This window comes from Falco naumanni, chromosome Z (genome assembly GCF_017639655.2).
Source record: "Falco naumanni isolate bFalNau1 chromosome Z, bFalNau1.pat, whole genome shotgun sequence".
In the NCBI taxonomy this organism is placed as follows: domain Eukaryota; kingdom Metazoa; phylum Chordata; class Aves; order Falconiformes; family Falconidae; genus Falco; species Falco naumanni.
In genome coordinates this window covers 28987787-29008789 of record NC_054080.1, presented here as the reverse complement: position 1 = coordinate 29008789, position 21003 = coordinate 28987787, and the positions used below count along the sequence as shown (strand labels likewise).

Sequence of the window (21003 nt, the reverse complement as noted above, 5' to 3'; positions counted from 1 at the left end):
TTGTGACATCCTTGTGGTCCTTCAGAGCTGCCAGTCCCTTCTTCCAAAGGTGGGAAACTCTCCTTTTTATCCTGAGTTCCAGCCAAAGCTCTCTGTTCAGCCAGGCCAGTCTTGTCTCCCACTGGCTCATCTTTTGACACATAGGGACTGCCTGCTTCTGCACCTTTAACACTGCCTTCTTGAAGAATGTCCAGACTTCCTGGACCCCTTGGCCCTTCAGAACTGTCTCCCAAGCCACTGTGTCAATCAGGCTCTTAAACAGGCCAAAGTCGGCCCTCCAGAAGTCCAAGGTAGCAGTTCTGCTGACACTCCTCCTTACTCCTCTGAGATCACTTTGTGATTGCTATGCCCAAGATATCCTCCAACCACCACATCACCCAGAAGCCTTTCCCTGTTTGTAAACAGCAGGTCCATCGGGGCTGGTTATCTTCCACACACTCCAGAAACCTCCTAAACTGTTTCCTCTCTGCTGTGTTGTATTTCTAGTGGACATCTGGTAGGTTGATGTCCCCCATAAGAACAAGGGCTAGCAATCTTGAGACTTCTCCCAGCTACTTGTAGATGTATTTCTGTAACAGAAAAAAATCCTAACTAATTTTCTCTCTTTTCAAAGCAATGCAAATGCTGTCATGTCCAGTAAAAAAAGAAAGAAAAAATATACGAGGAGTAAGAAGAAAACAGTGATCCCACTATGTATATTAAGGAACTAGAAAGACAGTAATGGAATTCCCTACTTGAACTGTTAAACTCTGTCTTTGTCACTTCAGAAAACCCTGGAAGAAGTTACCTGCTCCCCAGAACATCTATTACAGAGGTATGTATTCTTGAGATGCCATTTTCTAACACCTTACATCAGCTGTTAACTCCACCCTAAAAATGGGAAAAAGACACAACTACGGGACATTCTGCTGTGCAGTTTATTCTGTTTCTTGACTAGGGGGTTATGTATAAAGATGATCCCAGGATAAGGACTATGCCCTGTACCATGGAGCATTTCATTAATGGCACTGGTACTGAAACTGACATCGAAAAACGTAGCCTAAAATGTACCTTGTGAACTTAAGAATATGTTCAGCATGTTCTTTGCTCGGTTGATGGATAAACAGGTTAAAACTGCTTTCAGCTTGTGCCCCACTTCCCTTGACAGCTGAAGTCAATAATGTCTAACATCAGCTCTGGATAGATACAGTAAAACAACATGTTCGATGCTATTACTTACTCGTTAGACTAACTTCAATTATACAGAAGAAAATCTGACCCCTTTTGATTTATTCAGTGCAATCTGAAGTCTCCCTTTTAGAGATTATTATATAAAATGTCCATTAAAGGCCCTTAAATTTTGTCAATGCAATGAACTAGAGCAGATTAATCAGATATAAAAGCTATTGATTTTACCATAATAAATCCCACAGCAGTCACTGAATTAACCAACTATAAGAACCAGACATCATACAAATAAAAGTAAACTACTTCAGTAGAGTAAGCGGGCAGAAGTTACTCCTTAGGATAAAGATTACATAAAATCTTTAAACAGTTAAAAAGCATTCACTGAAGCATTTGCAAGCATGTGTTGAAGAACGTGACTGAACAGAAGCAATTTGCTGCATCACAACTTAATGTGGAGCTCAAAAGTGAGAGATTGCCTTACGAAGGCTATTAAGTATGAAAAGCACGCCCTGCCACACCAAGGACCAGCACCTTTAAAGAATGACTATTGCTCACTTTTCACATCCCATTAAGCCCTAGCTTCAGTGCAAACAACGCCAACCAAAATGCCAATTAGTAGCAATGAAATGTGTTTGGAGTTCTGCCAAGCCCACCAACTGGTTTCACAAGGACACACGACATGCAACACACCAAGAAAAAAACCTGCTTTTGGTCAGTGCTGCATTTGGTCAGAAACAAATATATGATTCTTATGTGAGAAGCTGCAGATCCCACTACTGATTTTACAAGCAGTAACTTCCTAACAGAAATTACTGTGGTTTTCAAGTAAAGAGATTAATGGCTGTTTTTTCTCCAGAAAGATTTCCTGTCTTTAGCTTGCTTGCCTCCAAGATTTGCTGATATGACAGCCTTCTGCATCAATTTCTCCCTTCTACTACATATTTCAGAAAGGACTACAGAGAAATATGACAAAAGGCTTTGCCAGGATTGGCTAGTATTTGCCGAAAAATTTAGAGATATGTCCTCTCCATTGTGTATGTTTCTGTGAGTTTTATGCACTTTAAAATGTATCAATAGAGGCATACAGCAGGTAGCTGACCACCGTTATAAAGAAAAGAGGAATTATGACAATCTCAAAATAAATCAGCTAGCCAGTTCACTAAATTGTAAAATTACAATAAAGAAATAATAAAAGAAAAAAGGTTGTGTGAATGCATATGAAAAATTATTTTTAAAGGAAAAGAAATACTTGTCACTTCCTTGATTAAAGCCTTTAAGCAAAAACTGAACTGTCTTACCATTACTTATTATGCTAAAAGTCATGGTACATTGCCAGTGGCTTTACTAAGTTACCATCAGCCATGTAATTAACAGTAATTTGAAGTGAGATCTTCAGTCTAAATTCAAGCTACTCAACCTCAAGTCATCAATGTTATAGAAATGAAGTATGTTTACACATTGGCACATTTCCCAGATATTTTGTGCCCGGAACTTGCTTTGCATGTTACAAACAAGTTTATAGAAATTGAAAACAAAACCAGAAAGACAGATTTCCTCTTCTCTTTGATCTGTTTCAGAGGATAATCATCATACCAAAATAACAACAATGGCTTAGCAATCCCACCAGGAGTTCTCAGGCAAATTTTGCACTCTACAACAGCCCTTCTGCATTACCCTCGTCACTGATGAGCCTACTGTTCTCTGAATGGATTCAGTAGAAAAAGGACAGATGTTCGCTACTAACAACTTCAGAGAGCTCAGATTTCCAAATGCATGAGCCAAATCTTTCTCTACTCAAAGCCTCTCAAACCCATCCTTCTCACTCCCCAGAATTCATTCAGTTCACCTTCTAATTGACTCCACAGCCAGCCAGCATCTTTTGTGTGGATCTATTCCCATTGTGAAATGTCCCTGGGGACTCAGAGAAACCCACAAACTACTGAAAATCAATTCCTGTATGAAAACCCATGACAATCCCCTTGCAGGTAACAGAAATCCCAAGTGCCGTCAGCAGTCTGCAGGTTAAGCCCTGCATCTGTTTCCAGTGCCAGCTTACAGCAGTCCCCTACAGCTGGCCACACTGCACCATCTCCTTGGCACAGTCTCCACAGCACAGCGCACAGCTACACTTGTGAGATTTCATCCAGCCATGCAGCTTCCCAGCTGGTGCAGGCATGTGTACCTCACTGTTCAAAGAGAACACACTGCTGCACTGAGGGAGGGGTTCCCTCCTTGATCCTGTCTTTGTCAGCCCTCAGGATTTTGCTTTAGTGCTTTTAAAATGACTGTTAGCTCTTGAAAGGAAGAGAAAAAGAAACACACTATTTTCTGAAAGCTTTTTGTCATTGAGAGCTATAGCCTGTAGCCTCACTTCTCACTGTTGCATCTTCTTCTATACTCCGTCTTTAATCTTACAGATTAAAGGTGAGAAAGGCCTCATCTGGAATGTTCATGACAAACGTGAGTTTTTCAAACAGTTTGCAAAGCCCACAAGATAGATCACACGTTATAGGAGCAGCCTGGAACAAACTGGATACTGCCCTCTTAGCCCTCCTGTATGTTACATTTCACCTGAAGCTAAAGATTTTGATAGAAGCATAAGTTGTGCCACCTGTTGGTTTCTATATGACTAATACACACATTACCTCCTCTCTGCCAACACTTCTGGTGAGTATGCCCACATTTATACTGAAAAATAAAACATAAAATAACCCTCACGAGCTTTCAAAATGTTCTGACACCAGCAGCTGCACTTGTTCTCAGAAAGGTCTTATCTCAGATCCTTTCATAGGTCGTCCTTGCTTGCAACTTGTAAAAGAAAATGATGTCTCATTCTGGTTGGAAATTATCCTATATCCCACTGCTTGCCAATTAAAGTACAACTATGTTTAAAATGAAGCGGCAAGTTCTAGCAATAACTTTTTCTAAGTCAACCTTCTTTGACTAATTTACTAAAAATATGCTTCAAAAATGCAAATGATTACTCTTGTTCCCACTAAATACAGAATGAAAAATGTAAATAAGCTGCTTCCACAGCACTCATGAGGTATATCAACTATTCTTTCAATACAGAAATATTGTTTAAAAAAAGGTTGAAATAAAAGTAATGACTTTTTACACTTTAGAAGTAGTGGTTATTTTCTTAATTTTTCCTGTGGATCATTAGTTCACTTGTTGAAAACTGAAGGAAAAATCTCAAAAAAGGACTTAAATACAGCAATCTCACTTTATTAAAATCACAATGTGAATCCATACACAACATTAATCTCCCACACATGAATAGACATGCCCTTGAGCCTATACATGAGCGTAAGAACAGGAGGACACCTAAGAACAGGATTTCACAGGAGGAATCTCTGCTCAAAGAGATGTATAAAAGATTTCAGACTAGCCTGGTAAGGAAATGAGGACTGGTGAGAGATTTAAATGTCATTCCGTCCAAAATGCAGACACCTAGCAGCTAACTCAGCTATAGTACCCCTTCCAGCATCACAGAGGCAGAATCCAGACCCATTGCCTGATGAATCAGTTGTTTTCTTTCAAAACATGTTCTGTGCTTAAAACATCACCAGGTATGACAGCACTGACCTAACCGCAAGGCCTCTTTTATCTTGCAAGTATCTGAAATACAGTAATGCTCACCCCTTTTCCGACCTTCTAACTCAAGTCTCTTAATTCTCTGATGCAAACTGGAACAGGCTAGTAGGCTCTCCTTAGTCTCTGAAAAGCTTGTACTCAGCTGATGTAGCAAATACAAAAATTCCTTCCCTCTCACATGGTGGGATGACACTGGCCAGCAGCTGAGCACCCACAAAGCTGCGCTCTCAGTCCTTGCTCCCTCTTGGGTGGGACAGTCGAGAGAACAGGAAGAACAAAAGCAAGAAACCTAACGGATGAAGATAACTGGCAGCTTACTAGGTGAATAAAAAGGCAGGGGGGAGGAACCAGTTGCCCACCACCACCCACAAGCAAACCAAGGCCCACCTCGTCTCACAGCAGCAGCCACCCTGGAAGACATCCCCCCAGGCTCTTCTGCTACCGCAGTCCTATTACTGGCTGAGCATGATGCTGTAAGGTACGGCATTTTGCTTCGGTCCAGCCAGGTCAGCTGTCCTGGCTCTGTGCCCTCACAGCTTTTTACCCACTACCAATCTACTCACTGGTGGAGATGAGTGAGACATGGAGAACACTTTGAGGCTGTGCAAGCACTTTTTCAGCAACAGCCAAAACATTGGCATGTTACTAACAGTTCTACCCACAAGTCTAAAACACAGCACCTGCATTTTGGCACAGGACTGTTACGAAGAAAGTTCACTCCAGCCCAGCCAGAACCAGTACACCTCAGAAAGAGAAATGAACAGGAGCTTTTCTCCTGCACAGCAGAGAAATACTCTAAATCCTGGGCTCCTTGTGTAAAAGGAAGAGACAGACTCCTTCCCCATAGGCAGCGTTTGGGAGGAAGGTAGCCATTAGCCTTGGCATAAAATGCCCAAATGCTACTCAGTGCTTCTGACCAAAGCACTTAAGCCTTTCTCCATATATGAACAAAAACACAGGGACTTCAAACAAACCCATTAAAGCATTTTTGGAAGTAGCTTGTGTGCAAGAAAAAGTGAGGCTACAGAAGATACTAGGACAAACTGCTCATTCCTATACTGGCACCACTGTAAGGATTGTCTCAGTGTATTATTTCACTGAAGGACTGGACTGTTTATTCATTTTCAAAACTAACCCAGCGACCTGGAGTATAAGGTAACTGACAGCACCTGGTAGCATCATCTTTCATCTGTTATGATCATCTGTGCAGAAAACAATGCCATACTCTCTTCCTGATCTAACTCTGCTAACACCAATGTAGCAGCTAGAAACAGAAGATAAACAAAAGGAACAATCACAGGAATCCATTTGTATCTTCTCTCTTGGTTTAGGCTTTTGGTTTTGTCCTACCACCACACCCCCCAAAGACATAACAAAGAGCAAAAGAGAAAACCTCTGTCTCAGATTTTATTTTTCTAACTTTTCTCTTTTCCTCTCTATTTTTATTATTTTTTTCCAGATGAAGGAATCAATTTGGAAAACACGTTTAACAAATACATTTAGAACTAATAGAATTTTTCACATAACATGGTATCATAATATTCTCCACTGAAAGGTTCAGATCCAAAGGCATTTTTAGCCAGATGGTAGTGAGCAAAAAGCTAGGAAGGGACACAGTCAAAACAGCTGACCTGAACTGACCAAAGGAAAAAGTCATACCATATAGCATATAAAGCTGTAGCTTTGTTTGCTTATTTCCATGTCACCTCAGTAACTAAGCATTTGAAGAAATCTGTTACTGGCTGGATGCTCAATACAACTGCTCCTCATCACAATAGTTCAACGAGATCAAAGCTAAATGGACATGTCTTTGAAAGCTCTTACAATCAGAACAAAAAATAGAAGAATCAAAATTACTGTAAGGTTTACTTTAGAAACATAACTTTAAAAAACAAAGGAAACCAGGCAAATTCCTCATGTACATGTATCACACTGAATCAACAGACAGCTCACCTCACAGGTCTAAACAAATTGAGAAGCTACGTTTCATCCTATTGGTACTATCTGCCCAACATGACTCTCTATGGACTTTAGTCCTCTCTGTACTTTGGTTGTCAAAGAAAGACTATAAAAACAGTTTCTGGTTTGCTTCTCAACTGCACAGCTCGAATCTTCATTACAAGAAATTACATACAGTAAAATGAGAATTAATTTTGCACATTTTTATAGTTTTCAGAAACATAGAAATTAACAGATTTTATGTAAGGGAATATAAAATAAATAAAAACCCTAACGTTGAAAAATAATAGTAGCAACACAGTTTTCAAAATAAGTGTGTCGCAAATACACTTTTTGTATTTACTATATGTTATTTATTCCCTGCTTAGCTGCTAACAGTCATTAGCTTTAGGTACAGTGCTGTTGCTCATGGCAGACAAACTAAGCAGCAAAGCTTGAAAATGGGTGATTTCATTACTGTTTTTCCTATGACCAGTTCTGTTTGCTCTCATCTAGTTGAAACCTGAAATCCAAACTTAGAAAAGTTTTGCAATTCTTAAGTATATATGTTGCTGACAATCAGGAACAAAGGAGATGCCACAGCAAAAGAAACAGAAAAAACACCCACCCAAACCAAAGAATTTTATTATCAAAAGGTAAGGCTCTTTCCCTACAATCATGACCAGGTTTTCATGGCCTACTTGCAGAACGGACCAGGCAATGTAAAATATCAAAAGCAGTTTAGTGCATATTCAGTTTCCTCCTTGTGTCCTCCTCTACTCCAACCGTTTGCTCCCATCACAAATGCTCTCCTTTCTACCAAAAAGTGACATATCTTGTGACAGACCTTGCTAAATCTTCCTGAAACACAATACAATAGGAGATATTGTGCAGAGGAAATAAAAGCTCATCCTGAGAAACAGATGAGGAGGCACACTCATGAGGTGCACAGATCCTGCAGCCCCAGTAATTAGCTGCTAGGCTGGAAGATCAACTGTGGAGTGTAGCCACTTCAGGAATGAAAGCATCACCTCCTGCTCTCCTATTAGGACAGGATCCTGAGATCTGAACAGGTTCACACAACAGATTAAGTTCTGAACAAAAAAAAGTGGCATCCCATTTGTTTGTATAACTTACCAAACAAGGCCAGCTCTACTGATGTTATGCAGGAGCACAAGGATACGGTAAAACAGAACTCCTGTTTTAAGATCCACATATATGAAGAATGGGACTGTACTCCACTGAAAAGTAGGGAAACATGATTCTTTTTTCCCCTAATACTTTGCATATTTATATGACATGATGCAAAATACATGATCATTTTATATTAAGTATAGTATTATATTTTTACCTTAATGGCCACTTTTTACATCGCTTTCTACAGTAATTATTTAATCATCCATGCACTCCAAAATGTTTTTTCTGCAGAAATGTATTTTAGCATAAGGAGAAAAGTCTGTTAGCAGTAAGGAAAAGAAACAGAAGTGTTTACAATGTAGATTGCTCCCAGCAATTGTTTCTTTATTAGCACAGAGCTGCTGAAGAACTATTTGATTTCTGCATGTTTGAGTTTCTCCAAGTATTTTTTCTGTAATTCCCTTAGCAAAGGACTCTGGAGCCATGGTGAAGTTGTGTAAAAGGTCACTACATGCAAACAACAGCTGTTTGCTTTCACTAATAAAAAGACTGCACTGAAAAGCGACCATAAATAGGCACAGCACACTCTTTACACAGGGAAAACAGATTTCAGTGGGAATTCTGCCATGTTTAATGCAGGATCAACTCTAATACTGCTCCTTTTGCAGGCAGTATCAAGGAGGAAACAAGCTGAGCACAAGCAAATCCCACAGGATGTCCACATGACTGTTCCATACCCAGAAGACAGGAAGGAATCATGTGAAGCAATTTATATTTTTGCTGAGTGACTAGTAGTTCATGAGATGGCTCCAATAGGAAAGACAGCCAAGAAAACATTCCTACACACAAAGATGAGCGTGAGAATTTTGTTTTGTGGTGTTGGGAGAGGAAACATGAGAAAAAATTCTCAGAAAACTACTGTATTGTGAAAGACCGCATTGCTTGGCAGCGCAGGGAGATGGTGTTCTGCCTCTTCAGCAGCTACCTACAGATACTCGCTAGAGAAGCGGGAGAGCAGCAGCTGTGCAAGGCTCTTGGAGTTAACTCTGGTCTCCACCTAAAGTACCAAAAACATGCTTAAGCCTCAGGAGCCCTCTCTACTCCCTCTAGGGAATTGCAAGGCAGGACCCATAGCAGAAAGCATCTGCTGATGCTACTTTCAGGTCTGGTTGTTTGCCGCCAGTGGAAGCACACACCAAGATGCAGACTCTGATCCCAGCAGGCTCAGTTCCTGTTTGCCTGCCTTTCCACCCACTTCCCACTAGCATGCTGCTGCTGAGACCAGACTGTGCAGACACTGTCCACACATCAAGGCTCATCATCTCACTTTGAAAATATTTTTTAAAGTAATCCTAATGAAATAATTCAGTATTAAACCTCAAGCCCATTAATAAATCAAAGTTTCTGAAGTTTGCTATTAAATACAATTGGGGGGGGGGGGGGGGGCGGAAATAGTTGTGTGGTTTGCTTATTATAATGACTTTATAATTAACCTTCCTGACAGTGGCATTAGAGAACAAATACATCCTTTAATCAATTAAGCTCTTCATTTATAGATTTTAGTTCCATCTTGAGCTTTGTTATATGTATTGATTACCTCAATTATTTTGTCAGTAATAAGTGCACAATTACATAAAAAGTTCTACAAACCAGCTTTTAGAAACACTTTGTGAAAACAATCATGCAGCTGCCCCCAAATTACTTTCCAAATCCCATATTCTAACTTGAAATACAAACTCACTGATCAAGAAGTACAAAAGCAAAATAAAGAAAATGAAAAAATCTAATCCTACTGAAGTAAAACATTTGACTCCAACAGCCACTTACAATATAGTACTGTTTATAAGAGTTCTTGAATCTGTTCTTGAAACTTCAAATGCCTGATATTTTAGAGAAGCGGCCATCACTCACAGAGGTTAAATAAGGCATCAAATCTGCATAAGAGATTTATTTTCAATACCACACTACCTTTTTTATGACCCCAAAAAAAGTAGTTTTTCAAAATGATCTCAGAATATAGTCATTATGCTGCTGTCTGACCAAAATCAACTCCCAAATACTATGTGCTGCTCAGAAAGTGTCTTTCATTAAAGGAGGAAAAATAGGAGTGAGAATTTCAGCGCCATATGTGATTGCAGCAAAACTGCCCTGTTTTTACATAAAACAGTACATAGTAATACAGAATCTGGCCTCACTAGATCAGAAAAGAAGTCTAAGAAGGTTAATTTTCTGTCTTTAGAAACTGCTTATGCCTTCTGCTTTAAAAACTGATGAAGGAAAAGCCAATTTTGCCTGAACAATTTAGCAGTGTGTTACACACAAAAAGGAACTGAGACAATACTTTGCAAACCTTGTGGCCATGAGCCTGCACCCTTCAGCATTAAATATCTCTATTAGTACTTAGTATGTCAGGTTAGAATTATGAACTTTATTGATTACTAGTTACTAAATGATTTAGCCCATAATATACCACATTTCTACATTTTTACTAAAATTTTAGGTGGATTAATTCAAAGAACTCCTGATATCAATTTAAAAAATGGGAATTTGTTTATTCTTCAAAAAAAGATGACTTTATAAATGTAACTTTTTAGGATAGACACCTTCTCTTTCTATGCAGTTTTCAGGCCTTAGTAGAGCGTTTTATATTTTTAGATTATGAAGTCATGTAGTTGCAATATAGTATGTTGAAGTTTCAAATAAAAGCCTCATTTCAACCAGCTGAATGATATGGATATGGTATAGCCCTGTGGTATACCACATCTACAGGTGGTATAGGAAAAACAGCACGGGTGCTTAAGTCTTCCAAAACAACTTAATGGAATTTTTCAGCTTATTAAACATAAAATTGCACCTTTTATTTGTCTCCATAAGAATATGCTTTCAAATTGAGGATAGTTCTTTAGTAGACCCTCCTGGTATTTATGCATTTGGCATGGTCTAACAAAAATCTCACTGTGTTTAAGTCATTATGAATTTGGGAGGGTTTCAAAATACAAAAAGCAACATAAGACCCACACTGACTTTCTTGACTGATTCTCTTATCATTAAAGTCTAACTTAAACCAGCTGTAACTACCTTCATATAAATTATTATTTAATGCAAAATTATGCGTATTCAAATAAAGAGCAAAGATGGAATGCTTTGGAATTACCAACCAAAAACCAGAATCAAAAGAAGTGAGTACTTACTTGTATGGAGTTTAAGAGGAGTTTGGGGATATGAGAAGTATTAATACAGCATAGTGACTGCAAATGCTACATTCCCATGTGCCCGCTCTAAACTTTCATAGCTTTTAATGAAAATCATTGAGTTACATTCAAGCACAAAGATGCAACCACCTGAGAATGCTCACAATATATGAAAGTTGCAGATGCAAGTAGCTTCCTTGTGTAAAGTCAGACAGCCTACAAAACCCACCGTCTTGCAGTTCAGCTTTCATTATCACGTTTTCATCAATAAATCAAACTCCATCTCCCTGCTACAGCTTAAGAGGCTGAAAGAAGCAGCATAAGCCTTGCATTCTCACAGTCTTGCACATATGTTTAGGCACCTATAAAGAAGATTAGGTGCTCTGCATTACTATGTGTTTTAAGGTGCAGGTTTTGTGGGTGGATTTCCTGTTTTTTGCTTGACATTCAACAGCAATCATTCTGTTTATTTTACCCTTTCTGTTTTGCAGCACCACAGGCCTCCACTAGGTCATCAATTAACATAGTCACAAAGACATACTTGCAAGCAGAGAGCTTGCAAAAGCATCAAATATACAAACAAATATATATATCAAAACAAATACACAAAAATAGTTCAGATTCATAAAACAAGGAGAATTTTATAGCAGTTCCTTTTAGGCAGTCCCTTCAGAGGTCATAAATCACTGTTTTACACTGAATTTGAAATAAACATGAGCACAATAGATAGAATACAGAATTATGAAGATTTTCCTTACAACTAAATATGTAAGTAGCACAAACAATTTTAAGTGGCAGCTGACTGAGCTGTCCATTAGTTTCAAACTGAAGTTTGCAGTTTTAACTTGCTTGAACTTCCCCAAGTCTTACTGTTCAAAATGGACTGATTTGATAATCAGGTTATGCAGCTTTAAAATTTACTTTATTTTTTAAGTTACTTATTTGTAGAAGATACTAATTTTTAGCTCAGGTACATTTTAATTTAATCACAATTTTTTCTTATTAATTTCTCATACTACCATGGTATTCCATTTAACATATAAACCTAACAGATCTTGAGAGATGCAATTCAACCTGTAAAGAGAAGACACTTTTTCCCTAGATTTAATGCTGCTATAATACAACTTCATTATTATGGCCTGGTGTTTTAAGACTGCCATCTAAGAAACCTAAAGAATGTTTGTTCCAAATGTACTACTGCTAACTTTATAATTTCCAAACTTGACTCACAAAGACATATTCACCTCAGGCACCTCACTTTGTAAAGTCAAGAGTTAGACCAAAGGTAAATTTTTATCTTTGGTCTAACAAGATAAATTGTTATTTTGTTCTTACTCAAATTACAAAAAGGAACACTAAAGACATGATATTTGGCTAATTCCCATAAGAACAAAAAAAAAAAAAAGAAAGAAAGGTGATTAAATAAGTGGATGACCTAAAGTTTAGAGCACAGATTCAATAACCTGACAAATCTGTGCAGTCATATCAGATGACCCTTGCTAGGTACAATCTGAAATACAGTATTAGTCTAATTTTCAAAACCAATTCTGATGGTGGAGCTTTTGTTGCCTTTCTTTCAGAGAGACAATGTAGGTGCTAATTCTTTTTTTAAGACAAAGCCGCCTAAAGGACCTTCAAGTCAGCCAACTGAAAGACTGCACATTCTGAATTACCATTCACAACTGATAATTTTGCCCAGATTTAGCAGATGGAAATGAGAACAGCTGTTTGTAAACTGGTTTGTAAACCACCACACCCATCTAAGTGTTACAGGCATTTTGAACACTTGAAAATGCAAAACAATCAGGGCCCATAAATAGCTAAATTGTAACTGTATAACAAAACAACCATCTGAACAACTGCAGAAACTGAGCAACTCCTAAAAATTTAAAGGATTTCCAAATTCCAAAAGGGAACATACTAGGTTTTTTTCCAATGCCAGAAGCGTACCACATGATACAGCAGTTAATCTATTTGAGACATGGCAGAAGGAGAAAAGCACATTCAGAAGTCCCACTGTCCTGAAGAACAACATATTCTAAGTTTTGTTCTCATACGCTCATGCCAGACTGGGGTAACATTTCAAACATCCCCTCTAAGCTTATCTCTGCTGCTGTAACAGTAACAACTCTTCAGGCAGATACACAATCTGTGTACAAACTGGTGTACAAGCCTATTCCAATACTTTAAAAGGCATCTCCCCAAACCCCACAGATACCATAGTTCAAGGAACGCAAGCAGAATATTATCATACTGTCATAATTCACTGCACAGATACTGCATTGCCATCATCTTCTGAATGTTTTTTACGTATAGCCCTATATATCCTTACTTGTAGTGACAAAGAAATTGGAGCCTTCACCTGAGAGTCTCGTTTAGTATGGGATTAAAAAAAAAGTCTGCACAAATCATGGATGCATTTTATTTAACACCTGGTTACATTAATGTTTGAAGTGATTCTGATCAATGTTTTTTAATTGCCCAAGCATCTGGCCAAATTCAAAAGATTGCTACAAAATCCTAGACATTTTAGGAAGGAGCTCATTATTTTCACATCTGCCAGACTTCATTATTTACATGGTTGTTACTTTAGTGCCTATACTATTTAAATTATATCTGTCTCCGCAGTCTTCCCTAAAAGAAGACATGTAGCACTTTCAATGTCCTCTGATTTGATGACTCAACAGATATCCTCTGAATTCAGACTACTTTTTCATTAATTTATCACTATAATGATAGTTTTAAAAAATTGTATTGAAAGTGAAAAGTTGTTGTGCTAATGCATTTCAGGTTTTCGTACTACAGCAGGCTAAATAAGTAGATAACATTTATTACCAAACAAACTCACTTTATCATAAATGCAATCCATTAGAACAATAATGGAAACACCACACTCCTTTCAATGTTTAACATTAGCTTTTTTCTGTCTGCCAAGAGTTCTAGTTATGAGCTTCATTGTGCCAAGGACAGACCAGTCTTTTCCAGACACTTACCCTCTGACAGCATGAATAAGTCTCAGTGACGGATAGGCGGTTCGCACTCTCAATTTATTCTTAAGGATTAATGCATTAACCCACTCCACATGCTTCTCTCCACCTTTGACCATGAAAGCAGGGATCCAAAGGACACTGTCATTCAGCATGGATAGTCTATGCACAAATTTTTCTCTGTCACTCTCATTCCGAAAGCCTCCAAATGCTCTTTGTACAACTGATGGGTTCATGGTAATAAAATCAGATTTAGTTCCCACATCGGCAGCAAACTCCACCACAGGAGCTAGATTGCACCTGAAGAGGAAAAAAATTAATGGAAAAATGAAAATAAATATGAAACATTAACTCAGAAAAATGTGTGCATGAAGGGAAAGCTGAAAATGAACATGCAAGCTTATTTCAATTTAACATGAGAAATAAATACTAGTGGTAATAGGTGTGATTAAATATAGCATTTTACCCAACTTAAGGCACTCATTAGACACATTTTCAAAAAAACATTAAATGTACACAATGCTGTGAGAAAAAAAAGTTCTTTGTACATTTGAAAACCATGTCATCATGCTTTAAAATGCACTGACAGCTAAAGTAGCACTTAGGAAGAAGAGTATGCTTCCTAACACCTGTTACCTTTCATTTGTGTTCGTTTGTCAACATGTTACCAACACTTCACACTCTTAAAGGAAGCCATGCCAGTCAATTAAGGTATAATTTATACAGGTCATTGCATTATTTATTTTTTTTTACAATAGAGGATTGAAATATCATTGACAAAAAAACTTTACTCCATATTAAATGATTTTTTTTTATATTAGCACTACAGCTGATTGGATGTCTTGAAATTTAGTACTTTCATTTCATTTGGAAATGAAGTTTTGGGAAAAAAGTATTAAGCTTTCCTCAACGTCTGTTTAATTTTGCAACAACTTTGTGCCTTTTTCCTAGGCTTGACAAAAAGGTCTCATCAGGCCTCTCTTCAGCAGTTTTCTACCTCAGTTATATAAATACATACATATCTATCTATCTATAAGAAATCACAGAGGGGCAGTGTTCTCCATGGGCAGCACTGGATGCAGATGACAAAACACAGTTCAGAAATTAATTAGGACTTCAGTCATCAGTATGGTCTGACTGAAACAAATTACCTCTACAACATCCTCAGTGAATTAGCCGGTAGCTGGTATGCCCCCAAATAAGTATCCTGTCACAACAGTATTTTCACAGTTTATTAAACTGCTCTGTTGAGGTGAAGGATGCTAGGAAGCAATGTCAGAATTGGGTCCTTCAAAACATTTGCCTGTTATTATATTCCTAATATAAACAGTATTCTATTAGTTCTGCAATTTTTTCTGGTACAGTAAACTTTTTACTTAAGATTATCCTTTAGCATCTTCTAATGGCCAGATCTCCAATGTCGTATAAAATTAACTGAAGTCAGCAAGGCAATATAGATTAACACCAACGGATGACATGACCTAGTCCTAAGTTCTTCAGAACATTTTCATTCTGTAATTATCAACTAAAGAAACGGTCCTATCTTCTCCAGAAAGAAATGTTCTGAAGACTGTAAAGCCTATACATTCTTCAGAGATAAAGCTGCCCAAGTTTCCAATATGTGGGCAGCTGTAAGTGTTCTTAGGGAACAGATTTACATTCTTCACTGTCTTTACACATCTATTCCACAAACCATCTGCATGTATTACAGGCTGCTAAGAGTAATATCTTTTAGAAAATAGTAGTTAGGGCACAAGAAAAACACACTGATTTCAATATTGGCCTTGAAAATTGTTTCTAAAAATCTTAATGCATGAACCTGTCACCTGGAACTGTCAAAAGTCTGATGTCACATACAATCTAGAAAAAAGTATCCAACCAAGGACGTAAAATTAACCAAACAAATTCACTAAATTAATTACCACTGCTCTTGAAAATACCTCTTTCAGGGGCAGACTGAAAGTATGAAGGAGTATTGCACAGCAGTGTTTTTTTTGGCAGTCACACACATGCGCATGAAAACGTCTATTACTTACAAACATAAGATAGAGCTTGACATTGCAAGTCCTGCCATGTCCAACTTTGAGAAGCACCTATGTACCAACACCACCTTGTTGGAAAAGCTGTAAGCCACATGCAAAATGTGCACATATAACATAGGCCCTATGGTCCTAACATGATTACATGTCTTTTGACAGCGCCTTTCTAATCTACCAAAAGCATCAGCGCCTGAATCTTAAAAGTGTATGTAGTTTGAAACTAGCATATAAATGTAATTGCACCCAAATCTTGAAAAAAATCACCACAGGCATACCACGTACAAGTTATGTGTACCTTACATGCCATTACTGCTTCACTAGTAATATACTTCATATCAAATACAGTATTTTATAAAGGTATACAGCGTATGCAATATAAATTCTTAACATACTGCATATTCAGATTTTTCAAGTGTAACTTCAGAGAGGAGTAATCCAAATGCACACAGTAACAGTAAGGTTATCTATGAACAGTTACTTTAGAATATTAGTCACATTTTTAAAGCTTTAGTGTCTCAAATTAGACACCTAATTATAACATTAAAGGCAGGTAAGGCATTTTGCTTTCCAAACAGTAAGCACCTCTTAACCTTTCATCTTTTAAAAATTCAATTATATAAATATGGATTGGTAGCTGTGCTGGTTTGAAATAATGTGGTTAAGTACATGTGCACTTTGAAAGGCTCTGTTTTCAAAGAAGTAACTAGATGCTGTTAGCAGTAAGATTGTTATTTTAGTAGAACATGAATACAAGACCCACTCTGCACATATTTCTAGCTCTGTTAAGAAAATAAACATTGCTAAAGTAGCTGTAGTTGACCAAGTTATAAACATATTACCCTTACTAAGCCCCTTCTCATTTTCTTTAGAGGTTACTTCCTTCAAAGAAATTATTCTAGTGCTTGTTAAATTGGAAGTGTTAACACTATTTATTTTATGAATCCACAGAAATGGAAAATTAAACACACCTGCCACAACCCATCAATTAAAATCAGCATATTCTTCAGTAGGGAGTGAATGGAGCACTTATGTCAGGAGTGTTTTTCCATGAGTTCAAGAGTTTATGTGCTAGTGACAAACGGTAATACCCTAAACTGCTAGTAACAGCTAATTATTTCCAGTTTGAATTCAAGAAAAATTTATAGAAAGGTATCACAGAATCAATCATAGGATAGTTTGGGTTGGAAGGGACCTTTAAAGGTCATTTAGTCCAACCCCCCTGCAATGAGCAGAGACGTCTCCAACTAGATCAGGTTGCTCAGAGCCCTGTCCAACCTGACCTTGAATGTTTCCAGGGACGGGGCATCTACCACCTCTCTGGGCACCCTATCGCTGTGTTTCACCACTCTCATTGTAAAAAATTTCTTCTCTGTACCTAGTTTAAATCTACCCGCTTTTAGTTTAAAACCATTACCCCTTGTCCTATCACAAAGGTCCCGCTAAAATATTTGTCTCAGTCTTTCTTACATGTTTTAGGGCTAGTAAAACTAGCTATGGCATATTTGCATATAGACCTGACTATGTGTAAATAATTTTTGTTATCTGTTTCAGAGTTTTTATCTTAACATCTAATGCATCTTTATGCTATGGCCACAGTTTCATGCAGTTGGAATTTTTAAGTCTGTTTTATTAGCCAATGTCAATAATCTCCTATCAATTTGAGGGGCTCTTTCAAGAAAACTTCATATTCAGAGACACAAATAAACATGTACTTATTTTAAGTCAAATTAAGAAGCCTGTTATCTGAACAGCTTTGAAATAGGTAATGCCCTTGTTATAGTCTTTAGTTCTAGCTCATTTGTCGCAAGGCACAGAATGCTAAATACACCCTTAACAGTGATCAGGAGGGGCAGGGGACTGCACCACTAGCTTTACCTACGAATTTGTACACAACAAATGAAACCATGCTTTTTTTTTTTTTTAAGTTGTTATTGCTATATCAGATCCAGCAGGAAGACTAATTTAGTGAGCTTCCTCTCTCTCACATGCCACATTCCTGATACATTGCGACTATATGAATGCTTAAAATATCACTCCAAAACATATTTTTCTGTAACGTACCATCATCTTCCATTCATTCTATAAAAACTTCAGTGTCACCTGCAAGTAAGCAGGCTGATGGTCAAAGCTGAGGACAAACTTACTATGAGGTGACTAATGCTGAGGATATACGAACACTTTGTAATTAACAGTCACAGACAGCACTGAAGATTGATGACCAATTAAGCAAACAGCTGTAAATATGAGCATTGAGAATATACATCACATTCACCAAAGTCTGTAAACCTCCTTCTGCTGAGCCTAAGCTATTGACTGCTTCCAGAGAAAATGATGAAATGCAGCTTGCCCCAGCAAAAAGTTTTGCAAAATAATGGTTTCCATTAGTTCCTCAGTTTTTTTCTTTCCCTCCCCCCCCATAAAAATTCACTATAAGTGTATTCTTTGAAACTAACAAGCTAGTGGCTATTCTATGTATTTTTGTTTAATCAGAAGCTCTAGCTCCTTCTTTTTTTCCCTTGCACTAAGCTAGCGAATAACAAGAGTCTTTATTTGCTCCCTTACTTCTAAGCACGATCTACAGCAGAAGTGTTCAGGAACTGTTCTAATGAGGCAAAGCCTGGTACATTTGGGAGAGGGGTTTAGGAAAAAAAAAACTATGTAAGTGGGATACATTCATAATCTGTGATTGGTAGTATCATATGCAACAATATATAAAGTGTTTCTAGTGCTGCAGACCTTGTTTTTCCCATGACATCAGCCCAGACCACATCCAAAATCCCAGCACAGCCATTTCAACAGGGTAGTTAGTCTAAACTTACTATCAGGCATCAATTACACCATTTAGATAATCAGTAAGTTTACAGGGCCACGTAATTTACATACTATTGATATATATTCATGATACTCAATTGCAAATATATAGAGAGAAAATATTCACAGGAAAAATGCAGAGGTTCCCACACACAAGCTTGCAGTGTGACAGCAACAGATTTAACAGGAACATGCCCCACAATGCTATCAATAAAGAGATCTGCTGTAAATGGAAAAAATCAGTTCACATCTGAAATACCACATAATATTTGGGTAACTGTAGAAATAACTGAGATGCTAAGACACACAGACTAAAAAAATCTCAGTGACTGCAATCCTGCTTCTTCCACAACCATGCGTTGCATATGTGAGTTACAGTGGGATATATTCAGAAAAAGTGTGAGGAAAAAAGAACCAGACAGCCAAAGGCTGGGCTTGCATGCCATGAGAAAAAACTGAAGAATGGAGTAAGCACTTTTATATCACATTTACACCAAAGTAACCAATACTGGGTCTGCTGTGACACCTTTATGGCCCAAACACATCCATAATATGCTTAGTCTTTTAGAGAGCAGAGCTTAACAAAGAAAATAATGATATCATATGCACAAAATAGACTCAAATGAGAAGTCAGTTATTCCACAGAGCTTCAGTTGAACATGTTTGGTCACTAATAAGCTTACAGCTCATGTATATGCATGTAAATGTCCAATACATAATATGCATAGGCCATATATCGGTATTTTCATGTTAATTTTATTTAAAAGCCATAAAAATTTGCTTGAGTAAAAGCGACTACTGTTTCCACTTTATTTGACACTAAGAACTGAAAGAATATTCCTCATACAGTAACAATACAAGAATTGGCCATGAATCTGTATAATTGTTAATCCTTTAACAATCTACGCACTTAAGGTTTACAGGTTCGAATAAATATTTAGAAACCACTCCAAAGCCTAAGCTGCACAAAAGTGCTGTAAAGACATGCTTTGTTTCATTTGTATCTTCTCCTTGTAGAGCAAAGCCAAAAATACCCACCACACAATATTACCAACATGCACTCTGATAAGCCAAAAATGAAAATTAGATTGTTGTTGGAAGACGTAATATTAAACCTCTCTGAAACATAAGGCATTATCTAAACTAGTAGCAATAACGCGCACTCTTTCCTCAACTGCCTGAAAGCTTTTATATTCAGGTTTCTATGCAGATTCCTGTAAGAATCAAAACTGCAATCTTGAATTCAATGATTCTTGTCATTTTAAGAAACACTTGGATATTAAAGTAAAATTCAAGGCTTAAGGACTTAGGAGGAAGAAAAAAAAAAAAGTTGAGTTCAAGGCAGCAGACAACCTAACAGTTGGAGTATTCTCTACCTAGTCAACCTGCAGGAAGCACATCACCCTAGTAGTGCCTGTGTATACCAAGCACATCATTTCATCCTGAAGTTCAAATGAAGGTGTGCTGCACCACTGTCGTAACTTTCACATATGCATACACCCAAAAAAGGCATATGTATAAAAAAAACCATGCACAAACCTCGTATCTTCCCCTGCCAAATCTAATGATTAGCAAAATGTATGGATTCTCTCATGTTCTGTATACTTGTTTGGCTGAAGATAAAACTAAAATTGCTTCAAATTAACTGTAGGGATCTGGATTAGCAGGGAATCTTCTGACATATCCCACTTCATCCCAGGTCCTTATCCTCTGCATGGCACAATGAAGAATGTCTCATGACAGCTGCAAGCTGTGTAGAGGCTCAGGTACAAAATAATTATGTATTCTATTCACACACAAGCATCACAACTGTCTTTTAAAATGTGCCATGTAAAATATACCATTATTGACCTGATACCCCTTTTATAACACTTCTACAAGAATCCTGAATTTATGATTGATTTAACTTTAGTTTGAAGATGGGATTTTTGTATCATGACCTGCTAATAAACTTCATTACTTCTTGTTGCCCAATCTACAATCTGTACTGATAATTATTAAATTCATTCTTCCTAGTATCTTCCTTAACACCAGTGACTGAAATGCAAGTTATCCTCAACTGACACAGCACAATGAAGTGACAGAAAAGTTGTGTTATTTTAGAAACAGTGGCAAAACACATTATCTACCTCCTTA

General features: G+C 37.5%; 1 protein-coding gene across 1 annotated transcript in view; it reads right to left on the bottom strand.

The window, feature by feature from the left end:
- ST8SIA4 (ST8 alpha-N-acetyl-neuraminide alpha-2,8-sialyltransferase 4) overlaps positions 1 to 21003 on the bottom strand; it is a 58559-nt gene that overhangs the window by 16419 nt on the left and 21137 nt on the right. Inside the window, exon 4 of the mRNA XM_040579768.1 lies at positions 14024 to 14317. Within this exon, the coding sequence (XP_040435702.1) occupies positions 14024 to 14317 (294 nt within the window). The remainder of the gene's footprint in view (positions 1 to 14023; positions 14318 to 21003) is intronic.